Below are 13,319 nucleotides of genomic sequence, written 5' to 3' on the forward strand. Positions count from 1 at the left end.
CATACCATTACATGTTTTACTGTGATAGATACCATATACTGTTTGTCTTGATTAACAGATTTTACAGACTATTGTAACATACAAATTTTATGACACCTTTAAAAAAGAAAGCAGCCTGTTGCATAACCATTTTCCACAAATACGTATTTGAAGGAACTGCCAAAGCCACCATTCCTCCAGAAAGCCTCTGAATTATGAGAAATCCTTATTAGGGATATCTTGAAGAAAAGGCTCAAAAGAGATCTCCCATTCTTCATTCTGCAGGCTACATTAGCAAAATATTCTTTATAGATTTAAATAAGTAAATATGAAATTTAAAGGAGTTGACTTGAAACTAGTTCCTCTTTCAGCATCCCTATCACATCATCCAATGAGCCTGTTAATAAACTGATCATTTTTTAAGACAATCATTAGGAGGCTGGATGTGTATTTTACATGCAGAAATAAATCATAATGTCATACATTTCCAGGACTTTCCCACTGCTTTTCAGCCTTGCATTTACTGCTTTGCACAGAACATCATCTTTCCCTAAACAGATCTTGATGTAAGAGAAGATAATCCAATGAAGGATATAAATGTCATGGAATATTGGCTTCATATAAGTTAAAATAAGCTGGATAAAATCTGAAGATCAACTGTTTTTTTATTCTATGTCTGTATCCCAAGCATTCCATGCACACTTTTGGGTCTAATCGCAATGAAAGCAAAATGTTTGTGTGGAATCAAAATTGCCACCTAGCAACAGCTGTTGCTCAAATTGTTTCTCCATTTAATTTCTGACTCACTGTTTTCATATTTCCTTGCAGTTTTCCACTTGTCCCACAAAGTGACTCGGGTGGTTCCAGAAAGTGCTCTGCTGATTGTCCTTGGTCTTTTCCTCGGTGGCATTGTATGGGCAGCAGATCACATTGCCTCCTTCTCCCTGACACCAACTGTATTTTTCTTCTATTTGCTGCCCCCCATTGTTTTGGACGCTGGATATTTTATGCCAAATAGATTGTTCTTTGGAAATCTTGGCTCCATCCTTTTGTATGCTGTCATTGGGACAGTCTGGAATGCTGCCACAACTGGTTTATCTCTCTATGGTGTCTATCTGACAGGAATAATGGGTAAGTTTGATCTGCGAAGACACGATTATGAATGTCGCTATATATACTGTTAGATGGGTGATAAGTTACAATTTAACAACTCTTTCCAGAAGAAAAAATCAATTTTAATGGGAGCAGTTTGTAATATCTTTATCAAATTTAACAATGACCTGAAAAATCTTCCCTAAGGAAAGTATAGAAGCTACTTGAATCCGTGTCTCTTCTATTCTCCTGTTCTAAATGTGTGCATACACTCTCAGGATAAAGCTCAGGATTCTTTCTGCTAATGGACATCTGGAGAAAAAAACACACTAAAGGGCTTGTTTCTTTCTGCTGTAATAGAAACTTTAAAAAGTTACTCTGAAATGGAAGTGTCTTCCTGAAGTCAGCTTTAGTATTACATGTTTTATTTAGTGTTATTTCATAATAAATGTTATTGCTGTATTTAATGTTATGAATGCAATTAAGTGTCATTTATAATAAGTGTTATCAAATATGTGGCTACTGAGTGGGTATATATGCATGACCCATCCATATATCTCTTTTGCATTTTCTGAGTCTGGAAATTGTAACTGGAGATCTAGAAGTTTTACAGAATGAAGCAGCAGATGTCTTACAAAAAAAAAAAAAGAGAGACATTTTAAAGGGAGCAGTCCAAAGAGGCTTGAAAGAGTGGCTGACATACAATTTCCTAGACTAGAAATCCAAAAAGTGAGAGTTTCCTATTGATTGTGCTGTTCCCAGAGAAACTGTGGGTGTCCCATCCCTGGCAGTGTTCAAGGCTGGGCTGGATAGGGCTCAGAGCAACCTGGCCTAGTGGAAGGTGTCCCAGGTGGTGGAACTGGAGGGTGTAAAAAGTCCCTTCCAGCACAAAGCATTCTATGATTCTAAGACACACTTTGTCTTAGTTACACTGCAATGTGAGGACAGAGGGCTGCTAGGAGAGGCACAGAACAACAGTACTTGATCTCCACAGACTTCCATGTTAAGACTCATGTGATTGCAGATGTTTGTAATATAGACAGCCATGATAGATACATTTTAGATATTTACCTTGTTATAGCTCCTATTTTAGAAGCAACAATATTTTCTTTAGAATATACAAAGGTGACAGCTCAGATGCAAAAATCTTTGACTTTTTAGGTAGATAAGAGGTTTATTTTGCTTTAAGCAAAATATTTCATCCACAATACTACATTTATAATTAAAATCAGGTTTTCAGGAAGAAAATATATGGCAGGAATATTGCTACTGCAGATTGGAAAAGGATTTCTTCATTTAAATATCCAAGATGCTTGGAACAATTAAAAAAATATGACAAAAATGTTTTCTTAAAATCCTGTTCTGGGAAATATAATACATCAAAATTACTTTAAAAAATATGTTTCTATAAGTCATTAAAGGGAAAGGATTGATTTTCTTACATGTGAAATGGAAAAGTTGACTGTTTTCCAAAAAAATTTCATTTTAGGTGAAAAATTCATCTAAATTATTCTTCTCCTTCCAATCTGTAAACAACTCTTGACTAACTGCAAAAGCTGGATTTGATGATTACATGTTCTGCTTCATCAGTATGCAAATCTTTTAGTGACAGTGTATGCTAGAACTCTGAGCTTACAGCTACACGGGAGAATGAACCCCTACCACAGGTCACTGCTAAAGCTCTACAAGAGAAATATAGGGATGTTAATAAAGGTGAACAATAAGCTGACATGTCTAGTGAATGTTAATGTTTAGAAAGAGCATTATTGGTGTACTATGGGGACCTGTCTTTGCCATGAAGACCTATTAGACTTCTAATTTCAGCTATGAAAAAGGCCAGACAAGGCTGTCCCTGATTCAAACTATGTCATTCTCCAGCAAAGCTGAGTAGGAGTCTAAAATATCTACATGACACAGACTTAACTAATCCACTAAATCTATTGTGTTGACCTCCAAGAGGTCAGCAAGATCTAACCACCACACTTTGTGAAAAACCTTGCTGTTGTTACTTGCTGAAGATAGGAGAATGCTGAGTTACTATATTTTTAGAAGAGTTCATAGTACCTTCTGGTTGAAATTCTACGGCATATTTTTGTTTCTATCCCACTTTTTCTGAAATTGAAGTCAATAATACTAAAAGTAGTATCATTAAAATGTAGAAATGTAAATCCACTACAGACTAAGATGAGCTAAAACCAACTGACTTCTAGCTTTGCCATTCAACAGGCCTGTAGTACTGTCCATCAATATTGGAGTGCATAATCCAAACTGGATTGCATGGATTTCCAACATAAATAAACATAAAACCATCTCTTCGTTGGCATTCAATACCCTTGCAGTTATTACAATTTGCAGAAGGAAGATGGAGAAGGTGATAAAGAAATCCTTCTTAAGAACTGAAATAAAAAGATTAGCACATTGAAACTGTTAACCATCAGTCATATCAGTCTGCTTCCTCAGAATAGGAAGAATTATGTAATACTAGATCTTCCAGGCTGATTGCAGTGAACTGTTCACTGTCTGCTGGAGAACTAACACTTGCAGTATTGTGGTGGTGACTAATGCTTGGAACAGTTCTTCCTGTACAATCTAGGTCATAGCTGCAAATGCTGAGTGTGTCTAAAAGTCTTAAACTGGGCCCAGTGAGCTTATCTTGGTCATGTGTCATTGATGAGCTGGAGGAAGCCATGGTTGTTTACGAATTGAAAATAACTGCTGTTATTACTCTAAATGAAAGTCTGATTTAGAAACTCCAGGCCTCTTGACAGTGCTTTGTAGAAACTATAGATGTGTCCTAATCTCCCCATAAATATTTGCTTACTAGATTTGCAAGTCTTCAAAGAATGTACCAATGATTATAATTGGTAACACATAAAAAGGATAAGCAATCTCAGTGAGCCAATTTATTTTCAAACCTTACGTTCTATTATACCCTGGTATTTGATTGCAATTGTCATTGGGCTTGTTCCTTCCTTAGCCTGCCTGAGAAGGACAACCTTTGGTGGAACCATTGCTCAGATTTAGGTTCAAGGCTGTTCTCAGAATTTTTGGCACAGACTTAAGGTCACTGCCTCAATCCCACTTGCACATTAAAACTGCTCAGTCCTTGTTCACAGCCCAATTAGGTCCAACTGTGAACAAGACTATTTATCTTCTCGAAAAAATAAGGGAGTTATACATCCGTGCAAGCTATGAATTTCAAGGCCATTCCAAGATCCCTACAAACTGTATGAAATCTTGTAGATATTCTGACTAACAGATAGCAGCTAAGAGAATCTATACATCTGCGGCTCCCCCAGAGTATTGTGCATTGTCACGTATAACAGGGTGTTGTCTACTCTTGTCTATTTCTCTGACTGCACATATAACTATCCTTTTCTTGAGTAAATAAGCCTATGCCATTTTGTATCAAAAATATTTAGGGTCTGGTTTCTGTATCAATTACATTCTAAGCACAAACCATTTTGAATCTGAAAAATTACCTTTCAAAGCTCTTTCTAGAGGGATGGCCATGTTGTTCTGGAGGTGCCTTACAGGCACTACTGGTCTTGTGGCTACACCTACTGACTGTGATTGTCTGACTCATGCTTCAAAACCACTTCATTAGATGAATTTCATTTTTACTTGTAGAAATCATGCCTGATATTTTTGGGCATGGGTCTCTGCATTGTGTTTTAATGAATGAATTCTCAACCTGTTCTATCTTTGCTCTTCCTCATATAATTTTTGGCACCATCACTTCTTATCGAACCTTGCTTCCTCCTCCATCCATTAATGAATACAAAGGGAATGTTACTGTTTGGAAATCTTTTCCCCAGAAAAAATGACTGTGTTACCACTCTTTATTTCATGAAGAGGGTAGATTTTGCAAGGTATTTAGGAAGCTGAGTGATTTTTGTGGCTCTGCCTTTTCTGCTACTTTTAAAATGACAGTGAATTCTTGTCTTGTTCTGTTTGCAGAACTGAACAAAATAACCTTAATAACTAAGAGAAAGTTAAAAAAAATATACTGGGTTACACTGTCAACAGAGTTTTGTAGTTTCAAAACTTTTGAAATCATTGCCAAAATTCCTAAGGGGCTACAACACAAACATGTTGAGGTACATTTTGGTCCTTCACCTGTTTTTATGGTCCATTTGCAGACAATTTAACAGCCTCATGAATTCTAATTTGGGAACAAGTGGCTTAACCACAACTATCAGTGGGTAAGGAGGCCACAGTTGGTGTTCAGCTGTACTGAGTGCTGTTACACACCACTGTAGCAGTTCTTAGAGACCAAAAGTCAAATTTGACCTGTGACATGAAATATTTTGAGAACATTTACTTCAGAAGTGCTGGTATGGTCCTCTTAACATCTTGTGAGTTCTCAGTTATCCTGGGATAATTTAGTTAAGTTAGACAAACCATACCATACAGAAATAGAAAGCTAGTTTAGATCTGAAACTGACTTGCCACAAGGATAGGCCAGTACTGGTCCTGCTCCCAGAAACAACTTTGATCCACGTGGGTCAATGCTGAATCCAACAAAACTTGTAGGATACAACATGACTCAGAGCAGAACTTTTAAAGTAGTCACTGTAACATGCTTTCCAGTTGGATACCTTGACATCTCTATTTTCCCATACTTGGCATGATCTATAATATCCCAGTTTGTCATTACTATTGATTATACAGAGATGATTCTGCTTATAATTTGTCTGCTTTGTTTTTGAAGGTCAGCTGCACTCTGGGCTGCTGGACTTCCTCCTCTTTGGCAGTTTAATTGCTGCTGTGGATCCTGTAGCTGTTCTGGCAGTGTTTGAAGAAGTCCACGTCAATGAAGTTCTATTCATCATTGTTTTTGGAGAATCACTTCTGAACGATGCTGTAACTGTGGTAAGTAAATTACATATCCCAAAGTCAACCCAACTCAAAGGGATTTCTTCTGAAGTGTGTTTTCCCCTTTTAAGAAATACTGTATTCTCTGTGTGCATCTACTCATGGGCTATTGTACTGCAGCTCATGGTGTTTTCTGTCTTGCTTACAAACACCAGATGTTTGAGCATGAAAGTTATTTGGAGCTGGTAAGTGACATAAAATACACAGTCCTGGGAAGGACACTTCAAATTAAGCTTCAGAGGTGCATATTCTATTTGCCTTTTCTGTTTAGGCAGGGCTTTCATGACGTAATGAAATTAGTTCCAGAGATTTTAATCCTTCCTTTGCTGTTATTTTTAATGCACATACATTTTTTTTCTCCATATTTGTGTTCTGCCCATAATTTATATGAATACCTCAACCAGTGAGAGAGAATACTCTTCAAAGTGTTTATGCCTGCTCCCTGAGTTTTACTTTGATCAGATGTTTATCAAGCAGATATATAACAAAGAGCCAATTTTGTAAAGAAATTGTGTGACATTTTAGAAAGTTCCTGGGTTTGGTTTTTTTATCTTTGCAAACATTTTTTAAATTTAGAAAGTCTCTAATAGACTAAAAAGTATTTCAGATTTCTACTGATATCTTTATTTTGATTTAAACACCTTTACTTTTCACACAATTTTTTTCTCCCAGAATAAAGCTGTCAATAGTTTTGTACTGCAGTGCTAGTGTTCAGGGACCAGAAAGTCCTAAGGCAGAAAGATGCTATGAACCAAGTTGCTGTGCAGCTTCAGTTCACTTTTGGATCATTTCCTGTTCCTGCCCTTGCCTATCTGCAAGGAAGGGTAAAATGTTCACGAGGCTCAGAGCCTTAATGTTTTGCAGCCAAGGGAGCAAAGCACTCCAAGGTCATTGGCAGCAGCCTCATTGTTCACATGAGTTTGAAAACAACAGTATGGCTTCCAGAGAAACCTAATTGCCCTTGGATATCAGTACCATAAAAACTTCTGGGGTATTGCCAGAAACAAATATTAAAACAAACCTCTGATGAACTCAATATCAACATCACTGGCTTTCTGAAGGAAAGCAGTTTTTATTACTGTGAAATGAACAAAACCAGTCTACAAATAAAAGAAAGTTTGATTGTTCATTGACGAAAAAACAGAAGAGCAAGTATGATCCAGAGCTAGAAAGCACAGCCTATGAAGAAATTTGAAACAGTGGAGTTACTACCTTGAAAAAGGAAAGACTAGAAGACAGAAGAAAGTGGATGGTACAGCATTTTTTAAACATAAATATGTAAAAGACTGCTGTTTAAAAACAAAAAAAGTAACCTGCACACTGTGACTGGGTGAATATGATCAGAATTATCAAGTTTAGCTGTAACAAGGAAAGCTGAGAAAGCCATAGTAAAATCCTCCCTCATTACTGGAGGCACCAAGAACAGATTAAATTGGCATGTCTCAAAAATTGTGCTCATATTAACCTCCTTAGGTTATAGTATGGATAAGGTGAATTCTTTACTTTCAGCTCAGTCACTGTTAGTCAATTGTTTTAAAAGTTTTAGCACAATTATTATATTCTCTTGCATGTTCAACTTATATATGTTCAACATCCAGTATGTTATTATTAGCATCTTATTATTGTCTTATTTAGTATCTTATTTTTCTTATACATGTGAGTAAATCAATCTTTCAAATACCTGGATTTTACAGAGAGAAATGTTTTAGAAAACACATATATATGTAACAATGATTCTTATACACAGGGGACATATTGAAGTGAGAAATGTAATGATATGAGGTGTTTATATTTGCTGTTGGTGTTTTTTTGGGTTTTTTTTTTTTTTGTTTTTGTTTTGGAGTGTTGGGGTTTTTTTTTGTTTTTGTTTTTGTTTCTTCTTGGCCCACTGCATTTCTTTTATTTTGAGAAAATATAAAATTCTCCCTCCAGACAGAATTTCCCTTAGTCAAACACAATTTCAGACTTCATAACATTGAAGCCCCAGAGGAGATTACTTTAATAGGCTCAATTCAGGGGCAATTATTAAATTAGTCTACTTTTCTTTCCAGGTGCTGTACAACGTGTTTGACTCTTTTGTTGCAATAGGTGCAGCGAATGTGACGGGGATTGAATGTCTCAAAGGCATAGGTGCGTAGAAGTGAATTCTGAATCACACAATTGGTGTATAACTGCAGTATTTTAAACAAAATATTACTATTATCCTATTGGCAACTGTTATTTTTCAGTCCTTTCCACTGTTACTCATATTCACATACTTGTATGGCATAGGCAAATGTCTTAAGAAAATAAATAAATAAATATTCCTGGATATTCAGGAAACTTAATCGGATCTGTTTTCTTTTGAGAAGACTCAACAGATGTGGAGTTCATTTGTTGAGACCACCAAATCTGACAGCTATATATTTCTTTTTTGTATTTAATAGCATTTCCTTAATTTCAGCCCATGCTCTCCCTGCATTCCAGGAAAGTCAAGATTGCATACAGGTGCTGCCACTCCTTATCACTGATCACCGTTGAGTAATGTTTGCCAGTAACTACCAAGAAATTTTGCCTGAAAATTTAGTCACTATTTCCCATTCCAAGAATTGCATGAAACTAAATTATCTTATGAATGAATGTTTTAATAATAACTTTGTCATATTCTATAATATGCTTTGGTAACAGCCTTTGTTTACAGAACATGGGGAAAAAACAGTACAAAGAAATGCAGTGGTTTGAATAAAAGTAAAATAGTGAGGCTTAACAGAAGTAGCCTTGTATTTCTACAGAATGCTACATTCACGTACCATGTGCTCAAAAGCCTTGAGCCAATAAATGAATTTGACACGTCCTCCAAATTTTTCTGTGATTACTGCCCATTTGCCATCCTCTCACTGGAAGAGAACTAGTTCAAACCATCATACTTCTATGGTTTAAGCTGTGTTAGGTGTTTTGTTTTTCAGTGTCATTCTTTGTGGTGAGCCTCGGTGGGACACTGGTTGGCATTTTCTTTGCATTCTTGCTCTCATTGGTCAGTCGTTTCACCAAGCACGTGAGGATCATTGAACCTGGATTTGTGTTTATCATTTCCTACCTGTCCTACCTCACAGCAGAGATGCTTTCTCTTTCTGCCATCTTAGCGTAAGTCTCTTTTTATTACTGCCTATGAAGGGGATGAGAAGGGAATATGGATTTTAAAAACATTGAAAGGAAAACCTAAATTATATGGGACAACTATTGAATATGACACTCATTAAGTTTATGCTGGATAATACTATGTTCACACTGCACTAGATAATAGTTTGCAAATACAGTCATTCAGCCTTGAAAAGGAATGCAAGTTTCCCAGTACCTGCTGAGCAACATGAGATCTCCTTTGCTAAATACAGATATGATTCTTTCATCTCTGTTATTAATAATATTTCAAACTTAAGAGTTGTCCATTTGTGCTGACATTTTTCCCTATAATTTGAAACTAAATCAATATTTTTCTAAGGCAGTGTGTGAATGTCATTATTCTCTCTGTCTTGGCTGGCCAGTAAGGTTTGCCTAAATGTTGCCTATTCTGGTTTGAGTACCTCTGTGATCTTTTCTTCTCTTAGTATCCATTGATTCCTGGCATACCCTTCCTTCTCAGTTCTGCTTGTCATGTTTGTAGATGATACAGTAAGTGCATTGAAGGTCTGAAAATCTTTCTGCAAACAGATCACTAGTTTAAGATTATGTCTAATGTAAACAAGGCTTAAAATTTTGCTTTGAAAGCAGTATGGTAATCTGAAGAGAATGACAGTCTGTTGTGTCCTAATGGAACGCTGTCTTCAGGTCACTTGAGGTCACATCAGCATGTATGTTTGAGACATGCTTTTTACCTAGGTTAGACTCCACAAGCACTTGTGAGTGTATCTTAGGAATTAATGCAGAGTTTTTATCACTATGTGATAGACAGATGGAAATAATATTAAATGTTGCAACAGGTATTTTCTGAACAATTGCTTCTTTTTCTAGGATAACCTTCTGTGGCATCTGCTGTCAGAAATATGTCAAGGCTAACATATCTGAACAGTCTTCTACAACTGTAAGATATACTATGAAAATGATGGCCAGTGGAGCAGAAACTATTATCTTCATGTTCCTGGGCATTTCAGCTGTGGATCCAGATATCTGGACTTGGAATACGGCTTTTATTCTGTTGACTCTGGTCTTCATCTCGGTATATAGAGTTATTGGTAAGGTGGTGACCTTCCTGTTCATGCACCATACTGCTGATGTAATCACATATCCTTTCAGCCCTCTCCCTAAAAAAATATTTGGAGTTCTAGGTTTGTTCCTTTTAAAACATTCAATTTATCTTAGTCAAATTTATTGTTGGGTTTGGGTTAGAGTAGTAGAGTAAGCTCTACAGTAAGTTCCGTCATGTGCTGAAAATATAGCAGGACTTCATTTTTGATGATGTGTGAGGATATGAGTAGCCCAGCAGCCAACACAAATCAGTCAGTGGCTAACCTTTGTTGACCCAGCAAATGGTATTGGCAAAATCTCCCAGTAAAATGGACTTTGTTCTTTAACTTGCAGCCTAACAAAAGATGTGACTCTTGTCAGCTGTATCTTTCCTTCAGCTCTTTCAATTTGGCACTAAAGAGATTGTCTTAAGCTAATGTTATGGTTGACTTCAGGTTTTAGGCACACAGTGATATCAGACCATACATAGCTACACTGCAGGTTCTCTGGCTTAAGAAATAATTCTGAGGGACTGATGAAAAACTGAGTAAATAAGGCTGGGGCAGGTAGGGATTACCTACTGTCGATTTACTGGGTTTATATAAGTTTGCAAACATTTCAAAATACCAATGATGATTTGCCCAGCTACGTAGTTCTGCTGCAGTTTTGTTAAAATCGCAACAAAGGTCTAGAATGAAGTACTTGTAGAGAGTAACACACATGGCAATTTGGTGTATGTACTTACACCTGGGAATAAATCAAACCAGCTTATTTGCTTGTTTGTCTTGACTTAAATTCAAATGAAAGGTCACACATCTATCTAGCTGGCAATTTTCCTAGATTCTGTGTTCTTATTCTGTCTAGAACTCCTGAGCTGAATGAAGTGCCTAGCTCCTTGCCCTCCTTTTCTAAATAGTCTGCAAGCATTGTTCACTTAGCTGCCTCTCAGTAACTGCTAATGTGCCTGAGGTGTTTAAGAGTTTTCCATGCCTTGCCTTTGTCACTTTCTGTATTCCTCGAATGAGTGGTTAACAATACTGTAATAGATGTGATGATATGTAAATAGTAAATATTCAGCAATAACAATAAGCACCCACTAAAGTAATTGATCTTAGATACTGACAAATTACTAAATACCTGATGATATTGGGTCTTAATAATTGCAGTTCTCATTCCCTGGAGGACTCAGATTTGTTGCATTTCCAAGGTCCTCTCCTCCAGAGGCCCTCCTTCCAGCGACAAGACACTTCTCTTGGCACAAGTTCAAAGTTCTCTAAAAAGAGACGAATCTGTTTTGCACTGGTTAACAGCCCTGGCCTGCTGCAGTGGGACACACATGCCGTGCCAGTCACAGGAGGGGTGAAGCTGTTTTCCCTCTGTATGGCGCGAGTTCTGGGATACATTGAGACAGTTAGAGCCTTAAAGTCTCCTGCAGCAGGAAGCATCTCATCCATAGGTTTGAAGATAGTGTTAGCATAACTAAACAACCCTTCATAAGACAATGAATTAAATGTAATTTTCAGTGATTTGCAAAGGGTACCACACTTACTCCCTAAATCAGTGCTGTGTTAACCTGTTTCTATTAACTGACCCTGTGCATATCACTGGTTACAGTGTTAGAAAATCTATTCTTTCTTAACGAATTTCCAAGGTCAGCACATGGCAGTGTGACACTTTCCCTGGAGTGCCTCTACCAGAGGGTAGCACTCTCAGAAGAGCTCCTGGCTCACAGTAGCAGCTTCACCTAATTCCTTTGGCTCGATGTAAAGAGAAGGCACCAAGTGGGCAACACAGCGATAAGAGGGGGAAGTAGATGTTCTGGATTGTTACAAAGGCAGTCTGGTGGCACCATTTCTGTTACATCCAGCTGGGATACTGATGTTCCATAATGGTATTTCTAGACACACTGACATTTGTTTTTTACAGGTGTCATTATACAGACATGGATTCTTAACCGCTACAGAACTGTCCAGCTGGAGATAATAGACCAGGTGGTGATGTCCTATGGTGGACTGCGAGGAGCAGTTGCTTTTGCTCTTGTTGCACTTCTGGATAAGGATAAAGTGAAAGACAGAAACCTGTTTGTCAGCACAACTATAATTGTTGTGTTTTTTACTGTTATATTCCAGGTAATTTAACTTCTTAGTCATGTTTCTTGCAAGGAGAAGGAGTCCCTCAAAAGTACTGAATGCTTGAAGCAGCTCTCAGCTGAAGGTTGCATATTGTTTCACTGAACTGAAAGCATAATTGAATTTGTAATTTTAGTAACAAAGATCCTATTTTATGTTTTCATGTGGGACCACATGGGGCAAAACACAATTTCCTCTGTGCTAAAAATTGTTCAGTCTTAGCTGCTTGGTATTAATAGTGCCAAGTTAATATCTGATTAAACATCCTTCACCTCATATGAATAACTATAGGGAGCAGTGCTTTTAATGGGAGATACAGTCATTAAGCTGATCTACCTGAGCTTCAGTCCTTGTTTTAAAATATAGCAGCAAGCAGTGAGACAAGAAAGTATTTAAGGTCCAAACAAAATAACACTTTTTGGATGAAAAACCGGTAATTTAAATGAAAATATGTCAGTACATAGCAGCTTGCAATATTTTCTGAAGTGTATTACAGAAAGTTTAGTTGTGCTCCCAAACTCCTGACTTGTGGTGAAAATACCACATCCAATGGCATAGGAAACACTTCTACTCTTCCACTACTATATTCTTCCTATAGATGATATAATTTTTCACTGTTGTCCTTTCAAACCTTTATAATAGGAGCTGAGGGTACTGCATTATTTTATCTTCTAGAAGGAACAGAAATCAACTGAGAAAGTATGAGAACCACCAAGTAACACACAAATGTGCTTTATTTCTGTTTAACCAGCTGGAGGAAAGTCTTAAGAAGACTTCCAAGTATTTATTGTCATGTTTCAATCCTTAGGGACTGACTATCAAACCTTTGGTACAGTGGCTGAAAGTGAAGAAAACTGAACACAGAGAACCAAAACTGAATGAGAAACTTCATGGCAGAGTAAGATATTTTTAAAAAACCTTATGGTGTCTTTTGGATTTTTACTGAACACCTTAAGAGAAAACAAAATTGTTAGTGAAAATGTCTTTTTTTGTAAGAGAGTGGGCTATCACATTTCAAGAGCAAAATCCTTCAGACATTTC

At 37.0% G+C, this 13,319-nt stretch overlaps 1 protein-coding gene across 3 annotated transcripts in view; it reads left to right on the top strand.

The window, feature by feature from the left end:
* SLC9A3 (solute carrier family 9 member A3) overlaps nucleotides 1-13,319 on the top strand; it is a 59,049-nt gene that overhangs the window by 26,934 nt on the left and 18,796 nt on the right. For all 3 annotated transcript variants that reach the window (XM_086843553.1, XM_086843546.1, XM_086843563.1), the window contains exons 3-9: nucleotides 808-1,110; nucleotides 5,786-5,946; nucleotides 8,001-8,079; nucleotides 8,895-9,072; nucleotides 9,937-10,157; nucleotides 12,076-12,278; nucleotides 13,087-13,176. In XM_086843553.1, coding sequence (XP_086699679.1) covers nucleotides 808-1,110; nucleotides 5,786-5,946; nucleotides 8,001-8,079; nucleotides 8,895-9,072; nucleotides 9,937-10,157; nucleotides 12,076-12,278; nucleotides 13,087-13,176 — 1,235 coding nt within the window. The remainder of the gene's footprint in view (nucleotides 1-807; nucleotides 1,111-5,785; nucleotides 5,947-8,000; nucleotides 8,080-8,894; nucleotides 9,073-9,936; nucleotides 10,158-12,075; nucleotides 12,279-13,086; nucleotides 13,177-13,319) is intronic.

The sequence above is a fragment of the Cyanistes caeruleus genome, chromosome 1 (genome assembly GCF_971803275.1).
Source record: "Cyanistes caeruleus chromosome 1, bCyaCae1.hap1.1, whole genome shotgun sequence".
NCBI lineage: Eukaryota > Metazoa > Chordata > Aves > Passeriformes > Paridae > Cyanistes > Cyanistes caeruleus.